The sequence below is a fragment of the Talpa occidentalis genome, unplaced genomic scaffold, assembly GCF_014898055.3.
Source record: "Talpa occidentalis isolate TD23 unplaced genomic scaffold, MPIMG_talOcc4v2.1 talOcc4.7, whole genome shotgun sequence".
Taxonomy (NCBI): Eukaryota; Metazoa; Chordata; class Mammalia; order Eulipotyphla; family Talpidae; genus Talpa; species Talpa occidentalis.
In genome coordinates this window covers 54,316,186-54,332,573 of record NW_023605083.1, presented here as the reverse complement: position 1 = coordinate 54,332,573, position 16,388 = coordinate 54,316,186, and the positions used below count along the sequence as shown (strand labels likewise).

Below are 16,388 nucleotides of genomic sequence, written 5' to 3'. Positions count from 1 at the left end.
TGAAGTTGTTTAGGATGAGTAAGTTCCAGAAATCTAATGGGTAACAGGTGACTAGTTAATAATACTGTGCTGTGTACTAGGAAATTGCTAAGATCTCACATGCTCTTAACATACACACAGATAGTAAGTAGTGAGGAGATGGATATGTTAATTAGCTTGACTATAGTAAATATTTCACTATCTATATGAATTTAAAAGCATGTTGTACACCCTAAATATGTAGTTTTTGTTAAATAAAAGAACAAATCATCACACTTTAGCACAGCCAACTTGGCAGTCACTGTGTGATTCCATTTTCTAAGTTCCAAAATTGTTTCTTTGTTCCAACGCACTATGGTGGAGAATTACTGGGGCTTTGGTGGTGGATGTGGTCTAACATACATTTGAAGATGTGTGAATCTGTACCCTTAAATCCTATGCATTGTCATAAACCAACATTACCATGATAAACAATCGATAAATAAACATTTTAAAAAACGAGCAAAAAAGTGTTTCTTTGAAATCTCTCCTTAAAATGAGCTCACAGCTGAACTAAATCATACACCACTCCATTTCTCTGATGTAGCAGAGGCAAGAGAAAATAGTTGCTTTCCAGTGGACGCATGCCCAGGAAAACAAACCCAAGTAAACAGCTACTAAAAAGAATCCAGTCTGCCATGCTTCCTATTTATTTGGCTTTGGAGAATTGGACAGAGCAGCATTGAGGGAGGCGCAATACACCGCACTGAGTCACCCCTAGAAATGGCTTCCTTCTCTAACAGCCTCCTGCAGGCCTGGGGGCCAGTGTAGGGCCCACTCTCATGACTTCCCCTTCACACATCTGTCCACAGAGGAAAAGGTTGAACTCACTTCCTTATTGCAATTCCGGCTTACAAAGTTCATTTCTTATTTCAGTTAAAAAAGATAATAAAAACCAACTTCTGAATACACACCCTTTCTTTGTTTGCTGGCATTAAACCTGCTGTGTTTGCCAGTCCAGCAATTCTTTCCTCCTTTCTTGATAGGGACAAGTCCTCTCTCCTTCCTTAGAGAACTGCTCCTCCCTGACGGTGCGCTGACTCAGGTGGGGCTGCTGACCACACATTCCTGACCCTGGCCACAAAGAGGATGATGTGACCTCGACCTGAGCCGTCAAAGAACCCCCGCCCTCGGCCCCAAGACTAAATGAGGAGACTGGCAAAACCTGGGCCAATCAGCTAGGACTTCCCCACAGGGGAAGGAGAGAGAAGAGATGCCTTCCCACTGCCTTAGCTTAGTTTCACTCAATAACAGAGGCCAGGAGCTTCTGGTAGTCATGACTGCTGTGCCCCATTCTTGCCAGGATGAAGCCATCCCTAGGAAGAGAAAAGGAGGCCAGGGGACAGCAAAAAGGCAAGATTAGTGATGAAGGGAAAGGTGTGCACACAGGCGGGAGAAAGGCTGGACGTTATTTATCTGGAGAGTGATTCCAATGCCTGGCCCGCCCTTTTTACAATACTCCTAAGTCTCCTTTTTTTAGGTAAGCTAATTTTACTTAGATTTCTGTCCCATAAATAGAGAACCCTAAGTAATACAGAAGTTGGTCCCAGCAAGTGAGGATTGTTTAAGTCATAGGGAAACAGATCCCTAAATATGGAACTGGCTGAGGCGAGGCAGTGAGGGGCCACAGGCCTTCTTCCACTCACTTTGGGGGAGAAGCTGGCATCCTGGCCATGTGCTGGTCAGCAGTGTAGCAAATGTTTGCCAGCTGCTACTTGAGGTCTAGATCAATGAGCTCAAGGATGTTGGATCAAAAAGGATGTTGGAATGGGTAGTCTCTGCGCTACCAAAAGGGATGCTTCTTTTGAAGTTGGGCTGTGAGCAAACTGAAGGGAACACGGGCAAATCAAAGGGAGGGTCCTTCTCCTTGTAGCAAGAGTCCTAGAGGGCAAAGATTTTGATGATTTTTTTTTAAAGATTTATTTATTTATTCATACAAGCACTGGGTACAGTCAGAAGCATGGGAGGGCGAGAGAATTCACCAGAGCCAGAGTGGGGAGCAGAACAGGCAGAAGGACCGAGGTACACTGCTGAGGGGAGCAGCGGGCGGCAGGAGAGGTCTGCGCGCCATGTGGGTCCCTCACCTGGTGACCGGGGATCGAACCAGCGCTGCAGAGGCTGCGGGCAGCTTCGCAACCCAGCACTCAACTGCCGCGCCACCGGGGAGGCCCTTGATGATTTTTTAAAAAGATTTATTTATTTATGCATACAAGAACTGGGGTATAGGCCAGAGGTATGGGGGGGCGGGTTGAGAGGATTCAAGAGACACAGAGTGGGGAACAGGCAGAATACTGAAATACACTGCTGAGGGGAGCAGCGGGCAAGGCAGGAGAGGTCTGCTGCGCCATGTGGGTTGCTCCCTGGCTGGTTGGGGATCGAACTCATGGTGCAGTGGATGATGATAGCTTGATAAAGCTGTCTTTAACTCCTGTGCCACCAGGGAGGCCCCTCGATGATCTTTTTTGTTAAAGAATTGCAAAAGCAGAATTCTGTATCTGGACAGGGCATGTCTTGCTCTCATCGAGTCGTTCCCAGACCAGGAAGCAGTACTCCCATCCAGGCCCAAATCTCAGGAACCCTTCTCTCATCACTGAGACCTTTCAACAAGGCAGCTTCTAAATTTTTCCCAAGACTGCCCACTTCTCACCAGCCCCACTACTTCTGTCAAAAACCCTCTCTGCTCAATCACCACGACAACTTATTAACTGATCTAATTGCCACCCGCACCGCCCTCACAGTTCATTCAGCCAGTCACCGTGGGTCTTTCCAACACAAAAGCCTGTACTTTTATTTTTTCAATTTTTTAAACAGTTGCATTTATCTTTTTTTATTTATTTTTTAAAGATTTATTTTTATTTATGCATACAAGAGAGAGCTGGGGAACATGCCAGAGATGTGGGGGGTGAAAGGATTCATCAGAGACAGAGTGGGAAACAGAACAGGCAGACTGACTGAAATACACTGCTGAGGGGAGCAGCGGAGAGTTGGGAGAGGTCTGCTGTGCCATGTGGGTTGCTCCCTGGCTGGCAGGGGATCAAACTCTGTGCTGCAGAAGCTGTGGATTGCTTCACAGCACAGTGCTTGACCCCTTGCGCCACCAGGGAGGCCCTAAATATTTATTTATTTATTCATAGAAGAACTGGGGTACAGGCCCAAGGTATGTGGGTGGTGGTGGTGAGAGGATTCACTAGAGACAGAGTGGGGAGCAGAACAGGCAGACTGAGTGAAATACACTGCTAAGGGGAATAGTGGGTGAGACAGGAGAGGTCTGCTGCACCATGTGGGTCACCTCCCAGGCCAGGGATTCATGCTGCAGAGGCTATGGATAGCTTCACAGGCTGCTTCTTAACCCCTTGCACCCCCTAGTCCCTGTACTTTTAAACCTAACATCTATTGAGTACCAAAATCAAGATAGCTGTGTCTATAATAACTAATGAAAGCTAGGCACAGGACAGAGTATATGTTTGTGAGATTATCTATAAAGAGTCAGTAATGGAAAATGTCAGTGATACATCTAATAATATAACAAAGACGACAACAAATCCAAAGCCAGTTCATGACCTTCTCCTGCATACTGTCCTCCAGTACCTTCTCGAAGCAATCATACACAAAATCTGAACTCCTTCTCTTAGTGTATAAGAACTTGGGTGCTTTGCAGCTGTCATCCTAGCCCCCCTTGTATGGCTCCTCTGTTCCCCACTTGCTCTCTTTCCTGCTCCTATCAGCTACTTTCTGTCCCTTAGACACACCCAACCAGTCCATATCTCAACGCCTTTACACTTGCCATTCCTCTTCTAGGGACACTCTGCCCCCAGGTCTTTGTGGGCCTGCCTCCTTTCCGTGGTTCAAAGGTGACAGAATGTTCAATGGGATTTTTTCTGTTGTTCAGAATTTTAGCTGTTATGAACAGGATATGACTACAAATTATCCTGACTTCATTTCTCATTTAATTTCCAGTATATTACAAGACTTACCCTTTGTGAAGTCTCAATTCTCTGTTAATTTTCATTAATTCATTTTTTATTTCATTAGTTATTCCACAAAGTTTGTTTCTCAGAAAAATTGCTTGGATTTTATAATTCTGAGTCTTGACACTTATGAAAATATCTCTTTTTTGTTTTCAGTACAGCTGGCTGCAAAATTTTAATAGCATACTCTTAACCCACAGGGTTACTTATGCATCACCCCACTGTCTTTTTATTTTTAATATTGCAAATGAGAACTCCAATGCCAGCCTGATTATCTTTCTATATGAGAGGTTGGAGGAGTTTTATATTTTCTGTGAAATACAGAAATTTTACCAGATATGCCCTCGTGTGGATTTTTGCAACAATTCTGCCCAGGACTCAGTAAGCCACTTTAATCTGTAGATGAAATTATATCATCTTAGAAAATCCTCTTTAATTATTTGCTTAATTGATATTTTACTTGTTTTCACTCTTCTTTCTTATTCTTTGATTCCGGTTATAAAAATATTAGACTATTGGCCTCCCCGGTGGCGCAGCAGTTGAGCGCTGGGTTATGAAGCTGCCTGCAGCCTCTGAAGCGCCGGTTTGATCCCCGGCTGCTCCCCGGCCACCGGAGGAGGGTCCCACATGGCCCGCAGACCTCTCCTGCCGCCCGCTGCTCCCCTCAGCAGTGTACTTCGGTCCTTCTGCCTGCTCTGCTCTCCGCTCTGGCTCTGGTGGATTCTCTCACCCTCCCGCGCTTCTGACTGTGCCCAGTGCTTGTATAAATAAATTAATAAATCTTTAAAAAAAATTAGACTATTATATGTCTCTCTGTCTTTTATTATTTACCTCTTTGGGTGTCTTTTGAGGGGTCATGTTAATCTTTATGAGTTTACCTGAAAACTCACAGTTTTCAATAGCATATATGTTAAGGTTTTATTTTGGGGGTGCATACAATGACATATTTCATTTTCAAGGACTGCTTCTTGTTCTTCTAGTATTCCATTTCATCTTTCTTTTACTTTCTGACATTTCAGTGAAATACAAATTTGAAGTTTTAAAAAGTTAGCTCCTGTCTTCTGTAATCATTCTTTTTAATACAAGTCAATGGGTCTGATTGATTTGCTGCTTCCCTTTCTAAGGTTGCTTAAGCTCCTCAGATGACTAACTTGTGCTTGCTGCTACTTGCTGGTATTTATAAACATGAAAGCCTCTACTGAAAAGGATCGATGGCTCTCCGGAGTGTATGGGTCACCATGGTACCCGGCATGGGATTGCCTCTTGACCCTGCTAGCACAGTCTTGAGGGTTTCAGCATGTGGGGAGACTCATGGACAGGCCCTGCCTTTGCTGTTATAATATACCAGGTTCATAGCTTCCAGAAAGTTCTTGAGGAACCCTCTTACACTGCTAGTGGGAATGTAAACTGGTCCAGCCACAATGGAAAGCTGTGTAGAGAGTCCTCAAAATACGAAAAATGGATCTACCATATGATCCAGCAATTCTACTCCTAGGACTACTATCCAAAGGACACAAAAACACTAATCCAAAAGGAAACCTGCATTCCTATGTTTATTGCAGCACTATTTACAACAGCCAAGATATGGAAACAACCTCAAAACCCCAAAACTGGATCAAGATGATGTGGCATACGTACACAAGGGAATATTACTCAGTGATCAAAAAAGATAAGCTCATGCCATTTGCAGCAACATAGATGGTGCTAGAAAGGATGATGCTAAGCAAAATAAGTCAGTAGGAAAAAGATAAATTGTTTCACTTATATGTGGAATATAGAGAAACTGAACAAAAGGTTAATCTATCTATCTATCTATCTATCTATCTATCTATCTATCTGACCACAGATAAGAGGCATAGAGCAAGGGAGGGACAGGGAATGGGGTCAAAACAGAGGAGGGAAGAGAACAAGGGACTGTGGTGATGGATCAATGCAATGGTAGTGGGAGAAGTATGGGGACTACACCTAAGAGGAGATAGAAAATACTGTACAAAAATGAAACTACGTAAGAAAAATAAAAACAAACGAACAAAGGGAAACCCAAATCAAATCACTGAATATGGCAGACTTTCTAGAAAGTTCTCTCTCTCTTGGTGTGTAGAATGAACTTAACGGAAGAGGCTGGCAGCCAGGAGATCAGTATAGAAGTGTGAGCAGCAGTCCTGTATCAGGTTAGATAGGAACTAGCACCACATTGTCTCAAAGGAAAACCAACACATGCAGCAAAGAAAGAGTGCCCTAAGATAGTTTTCCAATATTTGGACATTTAAAAAAGTCAAGTAGTTGCGTAACTTTGTAGTACTTGCTTTATGGGTTTTTTTTTTCTTTTCTAGTACTTGCTTTATGGGTTATTTTTTCTATTCTTGTTGTTATTGTTAATTGCTATTATTATATTGCTATTAAGGAAGCAATATTTGTTGAAGAGTGAAGAAATAAATGACCCCCTCTGCTTCTGGCTGGTTGGTCGTGCCATTCAATGAGAGAAGGACCAGAGGGAAAGGAGCAAGTCTGGAAGGAGAGATGGGGTGGGCTACGTGTTCTATGAACATATCAGATGACAGCATGCTGGGTCCTGCTTGGAACTCAGGGTGCCAGGCAGGCGCAGCAAAGGGATAACTAGGCTATTTCACAGTCACCGTGGCACGCGCTCCTGTCAATCATGAGGAATCCAGCTCCTGTGCCAGAGATGACTCCTGGAGCCCCTGCTGGATCAGATGGTAACATTTTAGTTGTTGGATTATGAGGTGGAGAAGCAGAGGGGTGGAGCAGGGCAGCCAGAGTACACAGGGGCTTGGGACAGTGGCTATTTACCAACAAGTATAGCTGTACCTGTGTACACGTCAACCACAGTGTCCTGGAATTAGAGACAGCTAGAGAAACCACACAGACTAGATGACAACATCCAGCAAAGCTAAAACCTTCCTGCTGCCTGAGAGGCACATAGGGCAGACCAAGGAGAATAAGCGTGTACTGGATGTTTATTTAGGGTCAGAGGCCTATTCTTAGAGCTCCTAACAACTTAGTTCAATGGAGAGTAGTTTCCATTACTCTATTTTACACATGAAGAAACAGCTTCAGGGAAGGGTTGAGTGGAAGGAACAGTATTTAGTGACTTGGAGATTTTCAGTAACTTGCTTCTGATCACATGGTCAGTAGCTGACAGAGTCCCAATTCAAACCCAAAGCCCTGTCTATACTTGACTGCCTGTAAGTTGGAATTGAAGATGGAAGGCAGAAGGGGAAATTAGGCAGAGATGATGGAAAATCTTTGAGGAGGTTTGGTAGTATCTTGGTAACCCAGGAGCTCAAAGAGTACCCAGAAAGGTACTTCCTCAGTTGCTAGTAAGGAGGAATTAAACACATGTGCTTGTCCCTCAGGAAAGGCTCCTGAGGAAATGGGGGATGGGGGTGAGATAAACATGGGATTTGCAACACTTTATAGGATGGATTTGGTGGATTTGAAAATTGGAAAAATCAGTTATTTCTCTACCTCCAAATACAAATGTGGACTTGGGTACAAAATCATTATTCAGGATATTTCTGAAATGAATGAATAAACAAAAGATCTGTTTGATTTATCTCAAACATGCACCTGACCCATCTTTCACCTTTTCAAATCTTCTTTAGGTACCCCACCCCACATGTAATGGGATAAAATCCAGATGCCTTATTCTAGAATTCAGCTGTACTGGATTGCAGACAGTTCCCTGAATTCCATGCTGTCTCCTCCTTTATTCCTACAGGTTCAAGTCCCATAATACCATAAAAGTCCAAGTCATATGCAGTCCAGAGGGTGGAGGACATTTGAGGTGGTTCTTTCCCCATTCTGCAGGCATCACTATGTGGTCTCAGCCAGGTTGGCAGAGAGGACTCACTGGACCTTCTCCTCTGTGTTTTCCATCTTGCCCCCCCCCACCCCATCTTCTCAGTCTCTTTGCTCCTTTGTACCTTCAAAGTCTGCCTCTTCCCTGATATAGGTTGATATAAGAAAACTGATTCTGTCCTTCTGGTTCTGCTTTTGAACAGATGTCTTTGGATGCTGTAGATTCAGGTCTTCCGGGTCGACAAACACCCAAAGACCTCTAGCACCATCAAGATTACTTACTGTGTCCTATCTCCCTTCCATTATTATGCCTGAGAGCATAGTGAGCTTCCCAGCCTGAGTCCATCCAGGATTTCCAGGCATAGGAATAAAGAAAAGGCTTGGAAGCCTTGCATCCATTGTGTTTCAACTGTATAAGTTCCAGATGTTAAATACATCAGATGTGCAGAGAGGAAGCATGACAAAAGGTAGGAAAGTCCAGGGGCCTTGTCACAGAGGAAGCAGAGTCTTCTTTGGCCATGGGCCTGAGGTCTGGTCCTGGAGAAACTAAGGCTTTCCTGAGATGGGGCAGGGCATGAAAAGCCCTGGCAGAGGGGCCTATGTGGCTCTTTTATGTGACCAGGAGGACACCAGCCTGGACACCTTTGCCAGGTGACAGGAAAGCCAATGTTCAACGAAGGGTCAAGAGTGCCAGGCCTAGGGTTTTGATTGTCGTTCTTAGCGTCTGAGCAGGGCTGGGGCTGACGCAGGGCCTGCTTCTGAGAGGGTTATTTGGTGATGTCCTCCTGTAGGTATGAACTGCAACACCCCTTCCTGGGCTTAGCAGAGGGAGCTCTCCTCTTGTTGGCTCTCTGAACCCCCATCACACCATGCTCCTTCTGTGATCCAGTCATAGTAAGTTCTGACTAAAATGAATGTCATCTTTACTTCATCACCTCAGGAGCTTCCTGCACCACCACCTGCTTTGGCCCCGTCCACACTAGGCAACCCCAGTCACTCTGTGGGCTTGTCCAACAGTCCACCTCTCTGGCTTCCTAACCTATAGCAGCCCCCATCCCATGATTCACTAGAGTCTCACTGCTCTTCCACAGGAAGCTCCTCAGTGGAGGTTCTGCCATGTTTGCTTTGTTCTTTTTAATTCTCTTCCTACCTCAAGAAGGATCAGGGCCAGCCCAGCTGAATGGGAGGAAATATCCAGGCACGCTACTCACCAAATTGGTTCTGTTTCTCCTGTGAGGTCAAGCCTCGAAGCTGAGAGGCGGGGTAGAGAGGAGCAGATAGCAGGAGAGGAATCTGAAACCAGCCCCACAAGGAACAGGTGACTTCCTGAGCCTCAACTTTCATTTTTCATTTGTCAAGTAGAGATGAAAATACCTACCTTGCAGGGTTACTAGGAAAAGTAAATGGGAAAGGGAATGACTGATGTTTAATAACTGGGAGTGGATAGCAGGCTTGTCTCATCCCAGCCTCGAGAGAAAAAGGCAGACTTGTCCAAAGTCACGTATTGAGACAGTCACAGCCCATGCTATTTCCCTCACTGGGATTCTGCCACCCACGCACACCACCCCCAACAAGTGGGAGACAACAGCTCCGAGCTGACGAGCATGATGGAAAAGCCTTCCTGTTCTCGGATGTCTCCCCAGGGCCACGCAAGTGGCAGTGACAAGCTTGGCAAACCCAGCCGAGGGGCACTTCCACAGCAGCAGTGGAGAATAAAGGAACTGGGCAAAAAGTCAAACAGAAGAAAATGGCTAGAAAAGATGTTTTAATATTCACTTATGTGGAAGAAAGAAATCAAAGTATACTACAGGAAGAAAATTCATCTTCGTGAAACTGTTCAATCGCAGTGAAAAATTCAAGAGTCGCCAAATGGAAGGTATAAAATCAGGGTGGGGGTGGGCAGAAGGGCCGCCCCAGAGAAAGGCAGTCTTTCCATGCTATTCTTTACTAGTTTCAGATAATTTGAAGTTTAAACTTTTCCAGCAAGTCAGAGCTATATAAACAGATGCCATACTAAAATATGATCGTGTAAAAATATAAACCTCCTAAAGCATGATGTCAATAATATTTTAGGGAAAAACATTAAAATCTATTAATATCAGAAAATACAAATAGGATCATTTGAGCGGGTTCTGTTTCTCTGAACAGCAGTTGCAAACGGTGGATGTATATTAAAGAATAAAGCATTTGGTCTACACATAACTTAGAAAGGGGGAACATTACTAAACAGTGACTTTGTAAGAAAACATGAAGGATGTCTTACACTCAACAACAATGGTTAAAAGGAGGAAATTGCTTTCTGAAGGATGCAGTGGGCAGAATGCCAAGGCCTTTGTTCTCCAGCTCACTCCTAAGCCCGTTGGGATGTATTCGCACTGCATGGGGTTTCCCGCAGAACCTAGCACCAAAATATGGATCAGACTTTATCTTGGATCTGAGTCCTTTCTGTCTTCAGTGTTGAGTGTATTGAGGTACGTTTTCTTTGGTTGCTGTTGTCATGAATGTGTAATAAAAACTAATTATTTACAACATTTAAACATTTTAGATTTCAGTGTCAACTCTTCCCATGAGAGAAATTGGAGAGATCATCGGAAGGTCATTACTTCCTAGCGTCGGTCATGAAGCTATTTTCGATACACAGCACAATTAGCCTATTTGCGCAGCTATATGCTTTCTGGTCCAGGATCTTCCCCGTGCTCAGTGGGGAGGCCAGGCCTGTGACGGCCATGTCGGTAGTTCGCCACGCTTCACAGTAGTTATCAACAAGACGAACTCCGTGGGTGTTGGAGCCGTGCCACACGACCTTCTGGGGCCTAAAAGGGAATTTTGTCATGTTAACTTATGTAAATGGTACTTCTTGGTGGTACATCTCAGTGAGCAAATTGACATAACTCTAGTGAATCAGTGCACATGCTTGAACCCTTCATGATCTGACCTCACGTCACCAATCTTCATTGCTGTTTCCCACTTTCTGAACACACAATATTCCAATCATATCCTGCTTATACTTGGTGTCAAGTCCTACTTTCTGCTTTCATGAGTCTGAACCATTGCTTGTGAGGCCCCTTAGTCTGCAGTGGCCTTACTCTCATTTTTAGATCAGTGATTCCTCAGCTTTAAAAAATCCATTAAATGCCTCCTCTTACAGGAAGTCTTCTTGATTCTCACCCTCCATATAGGAATGAATATTTCCTCTGCACTCCTATCATTTTATTTGCTTCCCCATTTTACAATGACAACATTCTGTCGAGAACTGTAGCTAATCTGTCTTCTGCTGTCGACTGTGAGCCTGTAAGGGTAGGGGCAGGCGAGGTTTACTACTGTGCCTTTCCAGGCCTGGTATCAGGCTTGCTGGGTTGTTTCATTCTTAAAAACACATGTAGGTTACAAAGAATTAGAATGCAATTCACAGTACAGGTTTAGAGAATCATCAGAATAGCAATATGTACTATTGTACAATATGTACTATTCAGTAGCCACTGTTTGCTAGATGTTCTCAGCTATCGTTTTATTCTCGCAATGATCCTGTGGTATAGATATGATTATCTTGCCCACTTGACAGTTGAGGCAGCTGAGGATCAGAGAGTGCAAGTGCTTTGCGCAAGCAAAGTTCCATATTAAGTTACTGGATTATCAAGACTCCTGGCTCCAAGGCCAGGACTGTCTCCATAGGCCTCGGCTGCCTCACCCAGGCTTTCTGACTGCAACATCCAGGTGCGACAGCTGCGAAAAGCATCCATTGTTAGAGGGACTCCTAAAACTGTCTTTCCTAACCTATTCTTCAAGGATTTCTCACCCTACTTACCAAGAAGGATCTGTCATGACATTCCGGCCATCAAAGGAGTATATTGGAACATGTGTATTGAACTGACCTCCATGGCCAGAAAAAATTGAGTCCCAATTATTAAAAAGTACTTGACCCTATGGAAACAAAATGACACATTGGAATCATACCATTGGCCTGAAAATGAACTTGCTATTTATTCATTCTTCAAGTACCAATGCTACTTCACACCAAAGCTGCTGTCTCCAATCCCAGAGCAGATAATGTGGGACTCAGGAAAAATGATTTTTACAGTCTATCCCTGAACCCTTTTTGGTTTCACACTCTTACTTCTTGAGGTAATTTCCTTATTATCTGTGCAGACAGCTTCCCCCCCCCCCCATCAAAATTGCGTTTTAGGTCTTTACTGTTATTGTTTTGAAAATGTTACATGTGCAGAACGAGCTTCAAATGGGGCAGACCTGGTGCACACCCACACTGGGGGTGATGCAGATGAAGCTCTGCCTTCTTTTCCTGAAGGAGCCCAATTTCCTCCAGTTATTTGTACTCTGAGAATACAGATAATTTGAGTGGCTGAGTCAGGCCGGCAGAGCCTGGGAGAGGAGAGATGTGGAGTCAACATGAACTCGCTGGCCCAAGGTTCCAGACTTGGTTCCTGGAGACCAAAAGGTCTCCAAGCGTCTCTGAGATCTAGTTAGGGACTAAGACCCAGTGTGTGTGCGAGCAGCGATGGAGCTAACCTCCAAGGGCAGCTTCTGTGGTATAACTGAGGATCCTACCAGGTCCAGCCTTGCCAGCAAGTGGGGCAGAGAAGTATCTGCCAGGCCTTGGTCACTTAGAGGTACAGAGAGAGCAACTCAGGACACAGAACAAGGTGGTGCTGCTCTGGGACCGATGCCCACCCACTGGGCTGCTCGGCCAGTGCCCAAAGGAGGGCATCCTTGGTGGGGAGCAAGGGCACCAGATGTGGGAGTCAAGGAAACTTATTCTAGTTGGTAGTGACCCGAAGCAAACTACTCATTTTCTCTGAGCCTCAGATTCGTTATCTGATAGATTGAGAAGAGAATAACTTCCATTTTTATTGGAGTATCTATTAAGATCATGGATATAAAGTGCATTGTAAACAATTATAAAAGCTAGATAAATGAGAGAGGTTATGATTATCTCTCTGGTCTGCTTTAAGAGTCAAATCCAAGCAGGAAGGGGTACTACAAATATAAGGAAACTAAGGCCCAGAGAAGGAAAGTGACCCTTATGACATCACACAGCACACTTTTGATGATGTTGGGAAGGGGCAACTGCCTCCAGGCCCTGTGAAGACCCGAGCTTCAGGATATAACAAGAACAATATTAATTTTTACCTTGAGGTTCACGATTGGGAGGCTGTATCGCTCTGCCTTCCTAACAATGGTGGAGAGATCTTGCAAGTGGGTGGACAAGAAGGCTCGGTAGGTGGACCACAGTCCTGCAGCCCTGGCCTGCTGGAAGCACTGAAAATCAGCTCGGAAGTCTCCAGAAAATGGTGTGTTCAGAGCAACCAAGTGTAGCTGAAAAAATTGAGAGAAAAACCAGTGTGTCAAAGAGTCAAAAGCAAACTCCAACCCCGAAACAGGCTCATGCTCCCAATGAGACCCCATCTTGGGCTGGAGGGCAGGCTAGAGTCAGCTTTTGCAGCTTCTACCCAACACTGGAATTCCAAACCTGGCTCAACCTTCTCCAGGGAAGCAGAGCTCAGGTCTGCTAAAGCAGCCTGCTTCAGCTCTCAGAACATCTCTAGATGGCAGAAAACTCTTCCATTAAAAGAAAAACAAAACAAAACACTCTTCGGAGCAAATAAAGCACTTCAGAGATTTGAATCCAGCCTGCAGGCCATTTGTTGGAGGCAGGTGACCATGAACTATGACATCCAGACTGCCCCATGCCATCCTAACACTCTTCTGGACATTTTCTCCCTTTCACCATCCCTTTTCAAAGAAGACAAACCCTAAGCCTGCTGCTTCCCCCAATTTCTTTCAATTCATCTCTGGTTCTGTCTTTCTCACCATGCTAGAGACCCAGGTCAAGCAGCAACCAGATCAAGCAGCACCCCCACTTCTGCATCCCCTCTCTCAGGTACACATACACTAAGATACTTCCTGCAGCACTGGATGTTCCTGCATTCCCAAACCTCACACAGCTCCTCACCATGACCACTTCCAGGCCTCGAGACTTCTAGCCCTCCATAGGAACCCTGGCCCCCTGATGCCCCTGCCACCTGGCTGTACCATCCCTACCCAGCTTCCTCCCGCTCATGTCTCCAGACACTGTAGCACCTGAGGGAAGAGGCCCCGCAGTCTCATCACCCTCCAATAAGGAGCTTCTGGCAGCTTCACAAAAGGACATTCACAAGAGCCCTTGATGGAATGCAGCTGCCCCAAAGCCAGGGCAAATTTCCCTGCACATTTCTAATCCATCCATCTCCACCTCTCCTTCCTGAAGGAGACACACAGAGAACTGTCTAGAATGATGGCTGATGCTGCATGGCGGGATGAAGAACCTTTGTGGTCTTGTGTTTGTATTTCTCTATTTGCTATATCATTTTTAAAACGTAGATTTGTCCTTTTTACGAAGGTAATATGTTATGACAATCAAAACATGAATGGTTATTTTGTGGTGATTGTAGTTTTGGTGACATTAGAGGTGATACACTATTTTCTTCTCCATTCTTTTTACTCACTCTCCACATTTCTACAATGACTATTGATTACTTTAGAAGTAGCTACATTTTTTTTGGTAATCCATTAACTACGACCCTAACTTCTCTTTATAACTAAGCTTTTTCTTCTCTCTTTCCTCACCTCCCACCAACTCCTCAACCACCTGGAATCGTGCTGGCCTCTTCTGTGCTGCAGGAATGCTTTTTGCTACTTCCTAAATCTGAAAGGGCCGCTTTCAGTTCTTCGGAGGGAACTGTGGCAGCACGGCCCAGCTGACCCGCTGGCAAGGCATTCTTCCTCCCTCTCTGGCTCCGGCTTCTCAGCTTCCTTCTCACATTTCTTCCATTAGTTCCTTTTTGTTTTGGTTCCTGAGGCTCCAATCTCTTCTCACCATACAGAGTCTCTTTCAGGAGCCCCACACCCCATCACACTTGCCTGGTTTTGCTAAAGACCCCCCGCCTACATCTCCAGACAGAGCCACTGCGGGGTCAGATCTTCACGTCCTATTCCCTCTTGTCAGATGCCACTCAGATACCCTCCAAGCACTCCCGACTCATTGTGCCCCCAGCTGAATTCCTGCTTGGTGAAGAGCAGTATGCTACGAAGCGTGTTTCTGATGTCTGCCAAGCCCACGCATGTTCTGGGAAAGTGTCTCCACAATACTTGCTAAAAAGAGTGGACTTAGGGCCTCCCTGGTGGTGCAAGGGGTTAAGCACCGCACGATGAAGCAATCCGAAGCCTCTGCAGCACGAGTTCAATCCCCTGTCAGCCAGGGAGCAACCCACATGGTGCAGCAGACCTCTCCTGTCTCACCCGCTGCTCCCCTTAGTGTACTTCAGTCAATCTGCCTGTTCTGCTCCCCACCCTGTCTCTGGTGAATCCTCTCACCACCCCCACATCTCTGGCCTGTGACCCAGTTCTTATATACATAAATAAAAATAAATCTTTAAAAAAAAAAAAGAGTGGACTTAGACCATTCCAGCTCATTCTTTTGGCCACTTTTGATTTGGCTATCAGTGGATCCAAAGATGACCCATATAGACCCTCTCTCTCCAGACTCTCAATTGAGTCAGGTAGTACTGAGCTCTGCAGCTGTACAATCACAGAGTTGGGGCCAGGTTACCCCAAAGCTGAGTGCAAGCTGATGTAAGCTATGTTTGTGCACCCAGGTGGGAGTATAAGGGAGGCAGGAAGAAAGACCCCGCAGAAGCCGGTCAGGAGATATAGTGGGGCAGACTCAACAGGAGAGTCCACCAAAGGCCCAGTTGTGCTTCTTGCAACTGAGTTCATGAAGTTCCTGCAATGATCTGAATAAGATCCTTACTTAACCTAGCGACAGAACAGAATGAGGTTCTCATCCCAGTCACAAAAGGATCCTCTTGTGATCAATTATTCAAGCAGAAGCCTGGGCACGGTTCCTGATCTCCCTCGTCCTCACTTCCCCCTATCCAATCAGTGACCATATTTGTCCCTCCTGCCTCCTTAATTTCTCTCCAATCTGCCCATTTTCTATCTGTTCGGTACTCTGATTCTGGTTCAGATAACACAGCAACCAACTGATTGGTCTTTGTGCCCCGGTCCTGTCTGTCCTATATCCTTGCACATTGTAATTTCTGAAATGTCAATCTGACACCCCCCTCTCTAGCTTAAGACCTTATAGTAGCTCCATAACAAAGTCCTTAGTTTGGCTTATGGGCCCTGGATGATCAGTCCTTGACCTCTGCAAACTAAACCTGAACTCTACTCCTTCAGCCAGAATGAAACATGTGGAACTGGGAAACGTACAGCACTTCCCTTTGCCTCTGTTCCATACTCCCGCTGCCTGGAATTCCCACTCTTTTCCTCCCACCTGGATCCCACCTGCTTTCAATAGTCCTTTCTCTTAGCTCACAGGTCGCCTACTCTAAAGAAGGCAGACTTCATTGACCTTCCCCCGCACCCCAGCACCCTGTTTGCCTCCCCAAACCACTTAGCATGCTGGATTTTAATTATCTTTGTTTTGTTTGCCTCATTCACTCATCTGCACGCATCCTGAGGGGGCAGCTCTGCCAGCACACAGGGGACACGCACTCTGCACTAGCAGGGCACACGCGGGACGTG

The 16,388-nt window shown here is 45.3% G+C and overlaps 1 protein-coding gene across 1 annotated transcript in view; it reads right to left on the bottom strand.

Moving 5' to 3' along the window:
• Positions 1–4,782: 4,782 nt before the first annotated feature.
• COL15A1 (collagen type XV alpha 1 chain) overlaps positions 4,783–16,388 on the bottom strand; it is a 96,351-nt gene continuing 84,745 nt past the window's right edge. Inside the window, exons 39-41 of the mRNA XM_037494223.2 lie at positions 12,954–13,139; positions 11,614–11,729; positions 4,783–10,621 (exon numbers count right to left, since the gene is read on the bottom strand). Of these exons, the coding sequence (XP_037350120.1) occupies positions 10,408–10,621; positions 11,614–11,729; positions 12,954–13,139 (516 nt within the window). The 3' untranslated portion in view covers positions 4,783–10,407. The remainder of the gene's footprint in view (positions 10,622–11,613; positions 11,730–12,953; positions 13,140–16,388) is intronic.